The 15,692-nt window shown below is 38.6% G+C and overlaps 3 protein-coding genes and 1 pseudogene across 3 annotated transcripts in view; 3 read left to right on the top strand and 1 right to left on the bottom strand.

The window, feature by feature from the left end:
- The window catches only part of LOC104937123 (prostaglandin D2 receptor 2), a 170,862-nt gene that overhangs the window by 29,093 nt on the left and 126,077 nt on the right, over positions 1-15,692 (bottom strand). The gene's annotated exons all lie outside the window — the stretch shown is intronic.
- Positions 1,790-4,136, top strand: LOC109140689 (immunoglobulin kappa light chain-like). The gene is made up of 5 exons (XM_019268182.2): positions 1,790-1,853; positions 1,988-2,677; positions 2,968-3,087; positions 3,170-3,207; positions 3,312-4,136. Exons 1-5 carry the CDS (start codon positions 1,799-1,801, stop codon positions 3,429-3,431), a joined length of 1,023 nt encoding a protein of 340 aa, XP_019123727.2. The 5' UTR covers positions 1,790-1,798; the 3' UTR covers positions 3,432-4,136.
- On the top strand, positions 6,191-8,217 carry LOC113743991 (uncharacterized; annotated as a pseudogene).
- On the top strand, positions 11,562-13,321 carry LOC104939185 (uncharacterized). Its single transcript, XM_019268177.2, has 5 exons — positions 11,562-11,625; positions 11,759-12,463; positions 12,580-12,702; positions 12,788-12,831; positions 12,966-13,321. Exons 1-5 carry the CDS (start codon positions 11,571-11,573, stop codon positions 13,083-13,085), a joined length of 1,047 nt encoding a protein of 348 aa, XP_019123722.2. The 5' UTR covers positions 11,562-11,570; the 3' UTR covers positions 13,086-13,321.

Below are 15,692 nucleotides of genomic sequence, written 5' to 3'. Positions count from 1 at the left end.
TTCTTTCTCTTTCACTCAGTGTAGTAGCTAGCATGAACACATTTCAAGTGCTTTTTACATATGACTATTTTGAAAGAGCAAGCATGCACCTCTGCAAGCATCAAGCATGATGATACGGATATGACTCAGGAGGGCCAGCCTCCTCACAGCAGGGTGCCAACCCACCCAAGACCCGCCTACATGTAATTTCTGTGAATGCACATTTTGAACATGAGGGGAACCAGTGTGTCAGATAAAGACTGTATGCTTTTAGTGCATTAATACATTTTGCTATTGTCTTTGCAGGGTTTGTTTTTTATTGTTAACTAACCCAGAGAATTTAGCGTCTTTTTTAGACCCTCTGTGGTCGGCAGTCAAAGATTAGTTTTCGATGTACTTGGCCTCTATGTTTCTGTGGCTTCAAACAGGAAGTCTCTGCAGTGTTTTCATGCATAGCAGCACACAGTATAACTCTACTTCCCAGGTTGTTTGAGTAGATTACATCAATAAACGAGTGTCCAAAGACCAAAACAGAGTTTAATAAAATATTAACTAAAAATCAACAAAACTCTGTAGCATTAATGCATATGCAGTCAATAGTTACATTGTTTTGTCATCACTTAGAATGCAATGTAATAGTTTTATTAAAAAACCCTAACGATCAGCCTTGCTTGCGGACTTATGTCCTCTTATCATGTCCTCTTACGGAAATCTTCTGTTTCCACCTGATATACAAAATCAAACCAATCAAATCATTGGCACAATATGTGTGCTGAAACAACTTATATTGCCGCAACAACAATGCAAAGCAAATGTTATTTGCAGGGTCCAGGGATGGCCATGTTGGTTGGCCTGAACAGATTTTGACTGAATTTTGTTCAGGCCTCCATGGTCTCCTCTAAATTCTACCGCACAACCATTAAGTTGACATTTTTGGTTTAATGATTCCTGTCGCTACACCTTTAAGACTTCCATGGAATATGACACAGTTTACTCTTATCCTGTAAAGTGCCCCTAACATCTACTAGATAGTTTGGTACAGTCATCGATGGTCCCCAGAAGCTAAATCCTAGAAACGTATTGATCCCTGGACACTTTGTGTACTACCACTAGACCAACAAACGTTTATGTTTGATTGATGAACAACTACCTGCAAGAATATTTTAGCATGCTTACCCTAGGATGTGTTACCATTTAGCTGAACAGCAACACTTTGCCTGGCTGTAGACTCCTACTCCTGACTACCCACTTCTTCCTGTCAGTGATTTCAACAAAGAAAGATCACAATTTGAGCCGTTGTCAACAATATACAATATGTCACTGACAGTCAAGACAGCAGATATTGATGGTGGGAACTAGGTATATGACAGATATGCCATGTATACAACTGATACGTGTAAAAATCAGAGACATCAATAGTCATTATGGACATTAAATCCTTAGAAAAGGTCCAGTAATACCATTTAATCACTCATCTGGGAGAAAATATCTGATAACACATCTTGTGTCTTTATCTCTGTAACTGTGTTTGGCTTATAAAACCTGTTGGAACCTGCTTCCTGCTGCTGATGTCAGCTGAGTTGATCGATTACCAAATGATCTTTGTTCATAGTGTCTTAAACCTCAGCATTACTGTACCTCTCGTACCTCTTGACTCAAGAACCAAATCAGACAATGGAGGTGGCACTGAACATGTGTTCACTGTTACCTAAATAGGACATTCAGTGTCACATCTTGTTAGCCAATCAAACACAGTCCTCTCTCTTTGAGTAGAGAATCTATGGAGTTGCTCTACATTCATCAAGACATTTTGATCACGATGACATCCCTGAAGTTTGCTTTATATTTGACCTGTCTTTGTTTGTGCAGAATAGGTAAGTTTGGTCCTTTATAGATGTATTTGTATAGTCAAGTCAAGACATTTAGTCTGTATAGCACTCATTTTTATATAATTTCTAATCATGATGATAAATATGTTGCTCTTTTTTTGTTTGTTTTTTCTATTCAGTTCTCTCCTCATCTCTGCATCAAGAAGGTGGTTTCATATTAGCTAATGTTGGTGACAATGTGACATTACGATGTTTCTATAAAGGTGACATCTCAGTAGTGCTTTTCTGGTATAAGCAAACTCTAGGACAGAAACCGAGGCTCATCTCTACCTTCTATAAACATGATAAAAACGGCACTTTTAGTGATGAATTCAAGAACAATCGACGCTTCACACTAGAGACTGTGGAGGGTAAAAATCACTTAACAATCTCGAATTTGCACACTTCAGACTCAGCTACTTATTATTGCACATCTTGCTATGCATACACATTTGAATTTACAGAAGCTACTACTGTCAGTGTAAAGGGTTCAGGTTGGACCATCCCAGCTTTGGTCCATCAGTCAGTATCTGAGACCATCCAGCCAGGAGGCTCTGTGACTCTGAACTGTACAGTACACACTGGGACCTGTGATGGAGAACACAGTGTTTACTGGTTCAAAGACTCTGAAGAATCTTATCCAGGACTCATTTACACCCATGGAGGCAGGAATGATCAGTGTGAGAGGAAACCCAACACACAAACACACACCTGTGTCTACAACTTGCCGATTAAGAGCCTGAATCTTTCTCATGCTGGGACCTACTACTGTGCTGTTGCCTCATGTGGACACATACTGTTTGGAAACGGGACCAAGCTGGACTATGAAGGTAAGTGATTTTTCTTGCAGAGAAGTAATTATGACTACCATCCAAATATTGGATTTTTCAGGGAAACACCAATATTGATATTATACAAAGATACACTGGGTGGGACATTTTATAATGTAAAAATCAACTGGGCAATACTCTTTGGTGAACCCACTGTAATGGAGATACCATCTCTCAATTACCTCAAACCGAGCAATAAGTCAGTATCAGCCGACAATATCAACTGACCCCTGGCTGGGTTACTCTGTATAGCTCTGTGAAAAGGTCTCTTGATGTCTGGTCATCTGCAGATGAGGCAAACTACCTTGTGTCCTGCTTGAGTGGAGCCTTGGTTTTCACCAGTACCCTGGTTGTTTTGCTGGTTTTCTCAGTGTACAAGTTGAGCAAAAGAGTCAGCTGCCAATGTACAGGTAACTGGTACCGTTTTTATCTTGCCCCTTGTATTTAGTAAAAAAGACATTTAAATAAGGAGCTTTTACTGTTTCACAACAGAATCTGAAAGAGCTTCAGCTACCACACCAAATGCAGAGGTGAATATTATTAATTATTCACTGTATTACAGTATGGTTTAACATCACAGTACAACTTATTTATTTCATGTAATGTGATCCATTAATATATTTTTTGTTACCAGGGTAACAAAGATGCAGATGGCCTCCATTATGCTGCCATAAGTGTGAACAAGCCCAACAAATCAAGAAGACAGAAAGACAACACCAAGGCTGAATGTGTGTACTCTGGAATCAGGCAGTAAACATGTTTAATCAGTGCAGTAGTTTTTGTGTAAGATGTCATTGTAACACATGTTAAAGTGAAGTGATGTTTTGTCAATGACACATACACATACTGTATAACGAATGGAAAATTAATCAAAACTCTCGTGTTGCAGTTAACAACGTGAACAAACTCATGACAGTACTTCTGTCTGATGTGGCGAAGGGTGCCATATTTCCACCTACTCACTATTCCATTAAACTGTATCTGTTGTATCGACCTCTCAATGTAAGGACTGCTGAAAACATGAATAATTACTCTAGTCTTGACATGATTTGTAATGTACATGTTGGTGGAAATGTAGTGAAGTAGGAATCTTCTTATAGCTTCCCATGAGGGTCTTTGCAATTCTCTGTTCTCTTTGTTTTTGTGGCTACATCATTTCATGCAGGATGTCGACACATTGTAACTCTGTTTTCTATCAAAGCAACTATGTATTTAAAATCCTTCTATGTATCATAATCACCCAATGAAACCAGTTAAGAGGGCCAGATTCAGTATTGTTATTCATGTGATGGACAATAATGGGAATATATTTTGAATCATTTGTTCCCCAGCCCATTGTTTTTAATCAAATACAGTTTTTTCAATATGCATTTAGTGTTATTATCAATCTAATCATTAAATCCAATCCTTTTCACTTTGGCATTGAGAAACTGGGTATATGTGTACAGTAAACAATAAATATGGGGTGGGTTTGAAGTTATAAAAGACATCACAACTTTTCCTTTTCTCTTCTTCCTCTTGACGAATAACACACTAAACATCATGGGATCAGGTCACAATTAAGGAAACCACAGCTGTAGAGCCCACTTTAGACATCTGGATTCAAGAAGCACTACTGTACATCCAAGTTAATCCTGTGTTCAGGTGAAAGCCTGAATACTTTCTCACATGCATCAAAATGATAGTGGATACTTAAGGTAGAAAAGTTACATAATATTCAGCATAACATTGCAGCTTGCTGTTACTCCTGGCAGCATTAGAACAATCTGTCCTTTTGTTGGGTCTGCTAGCTTTGCCAGCATTGAATATAACTCTAAGGACTCTTGGTGGTATGGGTGACTAGCCTGCTTGCTACAGTAATATAACAGAACATGGACCTAAGACAGTTGGTAGACCTTGTGGAGGCAGCTTTTTCCTATTGCTCTTAGGATTTATGCTAAGCTAGGCTATAGTGTTGCAGGACTCGACATACAGAGAAACATGACATCAGTTGTCTCATCTAGGTAGATAAGGCAGCACACAAGGATTTACAAAAACATTGACTAAGAAAATGCAGAATATACCACATTTTTTGTCACAGTATTGTCAAAAGAGTCCAGTTGATCAGTTTTTAGTGGGATATGTTGTTGGAATAAGGAACGCAAAACCGTTTTTGCTCTGTTTCTGCTGTGAACACAGAAGTGAAGCAGTCATTTCACTGAGACCTGTTGACCTTGCAGCCATTTTGTTTTGTATCACTTTTATTGCAGGGGCCTTTGTGGTTTTCAGCAGGATGTGGAAATGACTGCAGACTTGGCAGGTAGTCAGAATGAAAACATTGCTGTGTTAATACCATGCGAGGGGCTGCATTTGTGAGACACTGTTGTTTAAGGTATCACTGAGACAAAAGAAATACTTCCAGTTGGTGTAACGGGTTCATTTAAAGCTCAGAGGTTAATTCAAAATCAAGTCCAAATAAATAAGTCGACTGTGTTCCTTCATGCAGGCATCAAATAAGTAAAAACTTATCTGACATAGATGCCCCTAAATCCAAATACCACTTATACATCCCAAAAAAGCAAATATAGTATACCAACAGATCACAAACTGTACTTCTTTCACATGTGGCATCTGGAAAATATACAAATTTCAAAAATGTAAAATTTATTGAAGTGGAAAACAAGCCATCCAAGAAAAATCACAGGAAGTGGGAGTCTTTATGATCCAAGTGAAATGCTATGATGCTAACTGCAAAAACCTGTATTAATGTGACTCAAACCACATTTCTCTTTCCACTGGTGTAACGGTGTCTTGTTAGGTAGGTATACTGTGGTTTTACACTAATCCCCACATCAACCCCTGCCCATCGACCTAAGCATGTAGATTAAGACAGCCTCTTTGCAGTCTTGTACGTACTGTACTGTAAAACTGTCCTCCCAAGAAAAACAATGGCATCGTTTCAGTGAGTAGCTCATGGTTCCATTTAAGTGAGGCAAAGGAGGAAGTAGGGTAACATTGTGGTAAAGTCCACCTATGCAGGATGCTGGTTTGGATCGATGAGTAAAAAAAAAAAAGAACACTGGACTTTAACACAGGAAGTCACTCTAACTGACAGTCAATGTTGTTTATTCTAAGCATGACCACAATTCTTTCCTATCCTTGACCATACACAAAGGTATAACCACAAAAGGTCCCGTATACTTACCAACAACATTTTAACCCTAACAAATTATATATATAGGATATTATACTATATAAAATTGGGTTACTATATGTGCCTCATGACTGATTGTATCCACTACCTTCACTATACTAACTAGAGTAACAATATGAAGAGAAAAAAAAAAACATCTTTATACATCGCTCACCACATGGGCCTCAAAAAATAAACTTCTCACTATAGGTGGCAGTAAGCATGTGATCATGTTTCCACATACAGTGTCATATCAGATTGGCCAATCAAACACAGTCTTGTCTATGAAGAGGATAGAAAGTTTCGAGATTCTTTTCATTTGACACGAAACATCGAACACAATGACATCTGCAAAGTTTTACGTCTATCTGACGTGTTTACTCTTTGGGAAAATGGGTGAGTCGCTCCAGTTGATCTTTTAGTTTTATAGCAGACTCTTCATCAAATGATTCTCATACTTTTTGATTAAGCCAACTCCTGTCATCAGATTGAATTAACATGTGGATCTGCTTTGTCTCTCATCTCACTTTACTTGGATGAAAAATCTGAAGTCTCTTCAACTGTTCGTCAAGAGAGACTTTTTGATCAGCTAAAGCTGGAGACAGTGTGTCTTGACAATGTTTCTCTGAAGTTGTCTGTTGGGAATCGTACTGGTACAAACAAACTCTGGGAGAGAAACCAAGGCTCATCTCCACCTTCTATATATATGAATCAAAAACCACATTTTATCACGAATTCAGTAATAATCCACGCTTCCGTATTGAGAACAATACAAATCGCTTGATAATTTCTGATTTGACCATTTCAGACTCAGCTACTTATTTCTGCGCCAGTACCTATGCATTTGCCGTGAATTTTGCAGAAGGTGTTACTGTCAGTGTAAAGGATTCGCGTTTGAACATCCTACCTTGGGTCCACCAGTTAGACTTTAAGACCATCCAGCCAGGAGGCTCTGTGACTCTGAACTGTACAGTACACACTGGGACCTGTGATGGAGAACACAGTGTTTACTGGTTCAAAGACTCTGAAGAATCTCATCCAGGACTCATTTACACCCATGGAGGCAGGAATGATCAGTGTAAGAGGAAACCCAACACACAAACACACACCTGTGTTTACAACTTGCCGATGAAGAGCCTGAATCTTTCTCATGCTGGGACCTACTACTGTGCTGTTGCCTCATGTGGACACATACTGTTTGGAAACGGGACCAAGCTGGACTTTGAAGGTAAGTCACTTTTCTCACAAAGCTTGTCTCATTTGTTAAATAGTGATACATGAATATATGTTAATCAAATTTGATGACAATCATGAAAGCTCTGTAATGTCTCTGAAGGTTCATCTACAGATGAGGTGGACTCTCTTTTCTTGGTGTATTTCTTGATCGGAGCTTTGACATTCACCACCATTCTGGTTGTTTTACTGGCGTTCTCATTGTACAAGATGATCAAAAGAAACAAGTGCCAATGTACAGGTAACTGGTACTTTTTTGTCCGGCAGCTTGTATTAACTAAATATAACTTTTGAATTAAACAACAATTTCTGTGTTTCACAACCAGAGTCTACGGCAGGATTATCAGCTCCCTCCACAGCAAACTCAGAGGTGACATATATCTTAATAATCCATTAATTACTTTTTATTACACATCAACCAATTGTTTAATTGGATATATACTAATATATGTAGTATATACTCATATAACGTAGAATATTCACTTCTACATATTGTGTTACCAGGGTCACAGAAATGAAGATAACCTCCATTATGCTGCTTTAAGTGTCAACCTGCCCAACAGATCAAGAAGACAGAGGAACAACACCAAGGATGAATGTGTGTACTCCAGTGTAAAGCACTAGAGCTAGATATGTTACATTTATACTTAAAAAAACAAAAAAAAACAAATAGATTTAGTGATATCTTGAGTGTAATTGTAGATATTGAGACATGTTGTGCATCTTCCTTGTTGTCTGCAGTCAAAAGATGTAGTCTAATCTTCCTGGAAACTAGGTTCATATTGAGTGATTGTGGACCTCACAAGTACAGTGTGGGTGGGGGTGGTGGATGGTCATGTAGTTCTTTTTGGACATTTGGAAATGAAGAATTAAGTCAAATATTGATAAATGCTGTTTTACAAACATTTATTGTGTACTACTTGGGCCTACTGGTACGTTTCTAATGTTATCATACATGTAGAGTAGATAAAGGTGGCAAGCATTGTTAACATTATACCTGCTAAACAACAACATGCTAACAAAGTCATTGTGAGCATGTCATGCTGATGTTAGCATGTAGCTCAAAGCATGGCTGTAGACTCTTAGTCTTGTTTCTTGTATCTCTGTCAGTGCTGTGTTTATTGGTGGTTTTCACACAGCCTGTTAAACATCCAAACACTTGTGAAGATGATACTTAATTGCTTACGCATTTGATTCACACAGGAGCAGGTGCCTCCATTCAGGCGCCGAGTTTTTTCCATTCATTTTAGTGGGGGTGTCCGTTTCCGCAACGGCAGTGGGGGGGGGGGGTCCGAAAAAAACTCCCCAGGTCACGCTCCGCAAGCCGATCAGACACTCAGAACCGTCAAACCTCCACAGACAGCCTGAAATGTCTGAAGCAGAGGCTATCCAGCTGGATTCAAGGACTTAACGCTGATCATCTACCTGTGTGTGTGTTCTCACTTTGTTTATTTCATGTACCCAGCTTCTAATCGGAGTCCAACTTACAAAATGCTGCAAATAGTGACACAAATAAGTTTAATTTGATTTATGTTCTTATGGTTTGTGTGTGTGTGTGTGTGTGGTGTGTGTGTGTGTGTGTGTGGTGTGGTGTGTGTGAGTGAGTGAGTGAGTGATAGTGAGTGAGTGAGTGAGTGAGTGAGGTGAGTGAGTTGAGAGTTGAGTGAGTGAAGGAGTCGTGAGAGCGAGAGAGAGAGAGAGAGAGAGAGAGAGAGAGAGAGAGAGAGAGAGCACTTTAGAGTACAGAGTACAGATAGAGTACAAAAACAGTGAGCGAGCGCTGGCCTCGATAAAGCTGTTAATCAGAGAAATAAAAAGTTATTTCCTGATTTCACAGCGGTTACATTCTGCACACGGACACACCCACGGCAACACACATACACTCCCCTCACTCCCTTCACCACAACCCTGCTACCTTGCCGCAATCCCTGATCCTGTGTGAATGCATGCAACACTAGTCAGAGAAATAGTAACAGTAACAATAGTAAAAGTATCTATTTGAATGGTGAAATCCATAAATACCATCCAACTGTTCATTGAACTATTTGTTCAAAAAGGTTTTCACAAAGTGGTGAATACCTCACTGCAACTGCCAAATGACATTAAATAATAATGGCTACTGTATTAATTCTGTATAATGTATTATTCATACCATCCATTATCTGTAACTGCTCATCCTTATCAGGGTCACAGTGGGGCTAAATTCTTTCACAGCTGACTTTGGGTGGGAGGCGGGGTACGCCCTAGACCACGGGTCTTTAACCAGGAGTCCGTGACCCCTAGGGGGTCCGCAGTGGTATTGCAGGGGGTCCGCATAATTTTTGTCATAACAATTGACAATTTTCAACAAAATAATGTTGAATGTGAGGCTGCAGACAATTGAGAAACTACAAACAGCGGAGGCAGTTGCACTCCAATTGGATGATTTGGTGGACATTGACATTTAATAACCAAAAGAAATTATGATTTATAGCTTTTGTTGTCCATCATATATAGGCTAATAATCCAGTATATAAATGGTTAATAAGGTGAAATAAAAGTTGAATAAAGTAAATGTAAAAGTTATGATAGGCCAGGCATAAAATTTGACAAATTTTTAAAAATGAAATCATACATGGGGGTCCCTGTTTTGTCCTTGGGCTGAAAAAGGTTGAATATGCCTGCCCTAGACCAGTCACCAGCTCATTGGAGGGCACATAGAGACAAACAACCATTCACACTCGCATTCATACCTATGGGCAATTGAGAGTCATCAATTAACCTGTACTTTGGGGCTGTGGGAGGAAGCCGGAGTGCCCTTAGAGAACCCACGCAGACACAGGGAGAACATGTAAACTTCACAAAGACAGGCCCCAGTCGAGGTTCAATTCAGAAACCTTCTTGCTGTGAGGTGACACTGCTAACCACTACAACACTGTGCCACCCTAATTAAAAGATGAATAAATAAAAAGTAATGAATGACATCTGGTGATCATGAGATTAGAGGACCACAGATCCTGCACAGGGAGCTCTGCAAGGGAAGAACTGAAAAAAAGATTTTTATTTGGTGCACATGGGAAACAAGCCAGAGTGGCTTTTTGCAGAAAGCAATTGAAGAAAAGCACTTTTAGTCTGAGCCTATGCACTAATATCTACAAAGAAAGCTTGTGGTAACCATCTACCTTCTAAGGCTTTTCAACCTTTCATGGCCAGTTGGCCAGTTGGACAGTTGGCTCCTGTCATCATCTTTAGGAACATCTTCATCGTCTTCACAAGTCTGTGACTGGGGAAAACTGTATTAATGTGACTGTTTTACAAGGTTTGTGCCTCAGTTCTGGACAAATCCTTAAATCACAATTCTCTTTCCACTGGTGTAATGGTGTCTTGTTAGGTGGGTATACTGCGGCTTTATCTTAATTCCCACATTACCACCACCCATCCACCTAAGCATGCAGTTTAAGACAGCCTCTTTGCACTCTTGTACTTACTGTATGTCAGAGACTGTCCTCCAAAGAAAAACATCAGCATCATTTCAGTGAGTGCCTCATGATTCCATTCAAGTGATAAAGACATGTATAAGATGAGCAATGCAGGAAGTAGTGTAACATTGTGGTTATACTACTTCCTCCACCTATGCAAGATGTTGGTTTGGATCGATGGGTTAAAAGAAAAAAAAAGAAAAAGACTTTAACACACAAAGTCACTTCACCAATTTCCAGTCAACATTGTTTATTTTAAGCATGACCACAATTCTTTCCTATCCTTAACCATGCACTTACGTGCAGCAAAGGTCCTATATACTTACCAGAATCTTTTTCACTCTAACAAATTACGGATGTGGACAAACTATATACAGACATTTACTTTGTTACATGGGAGGACATACTACTTTAAAGGCTGAAGTCAGGATACAAAGCATCTGTGGATGGTTAACACAATAGATTACATGGAAGACTATAGCACAATGACCTGCATGTGCATGTGTTCAATCCAAAATAGCCATACCTCTGGACCAAATACTAAAAAAAGGTTCTGATTAAGTCATGTTTGATAACAAAGCGAAGGATGATAAGATCACAAACACCAGTTATACAAAAAATACAACTAACACTACTATAATATTAAGAATGCTACTTGTTGAAAATACTACTTACAACAACAAAAACTATGGATATAATATAAAAGTTGCATAAGGCACTCTGGAACAACAAGCTTGTCTCTAACAAGCATATACAATTTATAATTCCCATTACTGGTAATTATTATATAAATAAAGAGAGACACAAAAAAAGAGCCAAACTCCCCACCAAAAAAGCATCTTGATATATCGCTCACCATGTGGGCCTCAAAACCTAAACTTCTCACTATAGGTGGCAGTAAGCATGTGAACATGTTTCCTAAGTAGGACATACAGTGTCACATCAGGTTAGCCAATCAAACACAGCCTTGTCTATGAAGAGTGGAGAAAGCATCAAGATGCTTTTCATTTGACACAAGACATTGAACAGGATGACATCTGCAAAGTTTGTCTTCTATCTGACGTGTTTGTTCATGGGGAAAATGGGTGAGTCGCTCCAGTTTGTGTCTTTTAGTTTACAGCAACTCCTCATGGAAATGATTTTTATACTTTTAATGATTAAGCAGACTTCTATCAGATTGAATTAATTATGTGTTTGTTTTGTCTCATCTCACTTTAGCTCTGATGAAAAATCTGAAGTCGTCTTCATCTGTTCGTCAAGAGAGACATTTTGTATCAGTTTATGTTGGACACAGTGTGTCTCTGAAATGTTTCTATGAAGGTGATAAATCATCATGGCTTTACTGGTACAAACAAACTCTGGGAAAGGAACCAAGGCTCATCTCCGCCTTCTATGTGTATGATACAAAAAATTCTTTTTTTAATGAATTCGATAATAATCCACGCTTCACAGTGAGTGTTAAGAACAATACAAGTCTCTTGACAATTTCTGATTTAACCATTTTAGACTCAGCTACTTATTTCTGTGCCAGTCGCGATACATTCATCTTGGATTTTTCCAAGGGCGTTACTGTCAGTGTAAAGGAACGGGATTTGAACATCCATTTGGACCATCAGTTAGCCTTTGAGATCATCCAGCCAGGGGGCTCTGTGACTCTGAACTGTACAGTACACACTGGGACCTGTGATGGAGAACACAGTGTTTACTGGTTCAAAGACTCTGAAGAATCTCATCCAGGACTCATTTACACCCATGGAGGCAGGAATGATCAGTGTGAGAGGAAACCCAACACACAAACACACACCTGTGTCTACAACTTGCCGATGAAGAGCCTGAATCTTTCTCATGCTGGGACCTACTACTGTGCTGTTGCCTCATGTGGACACATACTGTTTGGAAACGGGACCAAGCTGGACTTTGAAGGTAAGTCACTTTTCTCACAAAGCTTGTCTCATTTGTTAAATAGTGATGGATACATGTTAATCAAATTTGATGACAATCATGAAAGCTGTGTAATGTCTCTGAAGATCTATCTACAGATGAGATGGACTCTTTCTTGGTGTATTTCTTGAGCGGAGCTTTGACATTCACCACCATCCTGGTTGTTTTACTGGCGTTCTCATTGTACAAGATGATCAAGAGAAACAAGTGCCAATGTACAGGTAACTGGTACTTTTTTGTCCGACAGCTTGTATTCACTAAATATAACTTTTGAATAAAACAACAGTTTCTGTGTTTCACAACCAGAGTGTCAAGCAAGATTATCAGCTCCCTCCATGGGAAATGCAGAGGTGACATTTATCTTAATAATCCATTATTGACTTTTTATTACACATCAACCAATTGTTTTATGGGATATATACTAATTTATGTAGAATATACTCATATAATATAGAATATTCACTTCTACATATTGTGTTACCAGGGTCACAGAGATGAAGACAACCTCCATTATGCCGCTTTAAATGCCAACCTGCCCAACAGATCAAGAAGAGGGAGGAACAACACCAGGGATGAATGTGTGTACTCCAGTGTAAAGAACTAGAAGTGAACATGTTACATTTATAGTTTTTGTATAGATTTGGTGGTATTTTAAGTGTAAATGTAGATTTTGAGACATGTTGTGCATTGTCCTTGTTGTCTGCAGTCAAAAAATGCAGTCCAGTCTTCCTCGGAATCATTCATATTGAGCAATTGTGCACCTCCAAAGTAGACTGTGGGAATGTGGGTGGTCGTGTAGTGCTTCAGCCTTTCAATGAAATCTGGAAGTGAAGGAGTAAGTTCAACAAAACCAAATCATGTATGTGTATTGGTATGTCCATTCTATGTATTGAGTGATCAAATAAAGCCAATATATTCATGGGACGCTTTGATTTTTTAGACCATACACGTGCATGTGTGTTCACTCGTTGGTTGCACCTCCTCTGGTGTCATCAGTTTTGATTGTGTATCAGAAAGAAATAAACATATTACTATCCAACAGACTAATAAGGGGTGAAACTTAACTGCTAGTATTTAGGAAGGTCTTTCTTTGAGCTTCAGAAATCGTATCCTTCAGTACCTACAATATGTTCAATATGACGACCTGGGTTACAGTGAGTTTTGTCTACCTCAAATGTTTTTGAATCAAGTACTATTTACAGTGTTGCAAGTGGTTTACAGCTGTCTGTTGTGTTCATAATAGTCTGGCCTCTAACACATGGATGTATGCCTTTACCTCTATGGAAGTGGCAGCTAACAGTTACCAGCAACAAAATGCAGAAAGAGATGCAGATGCCATAGCCTACGCTGTATTGTACATTGATTATGTTTCAGTATTGGGTTAGGTAATAAAGAGTGGGACACAACATGATAAAGCTTGTCTATGTTGGCATTGAAAACAAGTATAATACAAGAACTATGGTCTTAATTGTGGTATAAAATAAAAAACAGTTTTAGTGTTTTACAAACATTTATTGTGTACTACTTGGGCCTACTGGTACGTTTCTAATGTTATCATGTATGAAGAGTAGATAAAGGTGACAAGCATTGTTAACATTATACCTGCTAAACAACAACATGCTAACAAAGTCATTGTGAGCATATCGTGCTGATGTTAGCATGTAGCTCAAAGCATGGCTGCAGACTCTTAGTCTTGTTTCTTGTATCTCTGTCAGTGCTGTGTTTATTGGTGGTTTTCACACAGCCTGTTAAACATCCAAACACTTGTGAAGATAATACTAATGCTAAAAATCCTAGCAGGAGGAATAGTAACAGAGAAAGTATCCATTAAAATGGTCAAAACCATAAATACCATGAAACTTTGGATTGAGAAAAACTGTTCTTAAACTGTTGGACTATTTGCCCACAGTTTTTCAAGAAGTGGTGATCACCTTACTGCAACTGCAAAATAAACCAAAGTCAGAGACTCTGAGGAATATTACAGTTTCACTTGCTGATGTTTTAAATAATAACTATGTATGTAATAACTATATATTAATTAACTGTTTGTATGTGTGTGTGATGACTGCTTTGTTTGACTGAATGGTCTTGTTGAGTAAAGCTGTCGTTTGTTCTCAGATTTCTCTTGTAGTAAGTGAGTCTCGATGAGGCTTAACTAATGACAGTATAAAGAATGGACGTCGTGTGTGTTACGTGCACCCATAGGTTTTCAACGCGCCATTTTGAAGCTCAAAATATGTTGTGCTGGTCACTAACATGTTGGCTGTCCTGCCTCTTCTGCCTCATGGCTAGTCTAAAGATCAACAAGCTATCTATAACTTATAGGGTGTAATCTGCACCTGCCTCATAATCAAAGTGCCCGCTGAGAATTTTGCATAATTTTGGGTGGTAATATAATAAAAAAAACTCAGACTCAGTACAGTTGTCATGAATGTTGAAATTAGCTATACAGACATCAGTACAGTTGTCATGAATGTTGAAATTAGCTATACAGACAGTTTTTTTGTACCAGGCTGTAAACATGTTTGTTTTTGCTGTGAAGTTGGATATTTTAATATAGGAGCTTATGAAATATAAATGTTCTGCTGCCAGCTTCAAGTGGCCAGTGAAAGCATTACGTTCATTTCCCAGCTGGGAAGGTTGCCGCTTGGGCTTGTCTACCGACTTTATGTTTAATTGTATTTTGGCTTTTATCATGCTACCACACTGAGCTAAGGTGGTATTGTTAACATTATACCTGTGAAAAACAGCAGCAGGCTAACATTACCTTTGTGGACGTGTTAGCATGCTGATGTTAGCACGTAGCTCAAAGCACAGCCACAAAGAGCTGTTAGCATTGCTATAGGCTCTTTGTCTTGGTGCAGTGTATCTCTGCAGTGTTCCTTGTGGTTTTAGTGTAAAGGTGTTTGCATTCTTGAAACTGAAAGCCACGTAAACATATAAAACTTTGGTTTTTAGTCCTCGATAGAGCAATAGTACCATTGGAAATATTTTTCTTAACTTAACTCTGAACAATATTTAGATTCCTCTACCTTAAGATATTTGTTTGTTTGTATAGTTGTTTGACTAAACAAAAAAAGTCTTCAATGCAACAAATAAAAACAAAGATCATTTCTGGATAAAAACTTTAAATAAAAATTCGATATCATTATAGGGGATGAACTACGGTGTTTTGCTCAAGTATCTGATTCATATGACAGCCATGTCTCAC

This window comes from Larimichthys crocea, chromosome XIV (assembly GCF_000972845.2).
Source record: "Larimichthys crocea isolate SSNF chromosome XIV, L_crocea_2.0, whole genome shotgun sequence".
NCBI lineage: Eukaryota > Metazoa > Chordata > Actinopteri > Sciaenidae > Larimichthys > Larimichthys crocea.
Note: the sequence above shows the minus strand (reverse complement) of the source record. Positions and strands in the feature narration are given on the sequence as shown.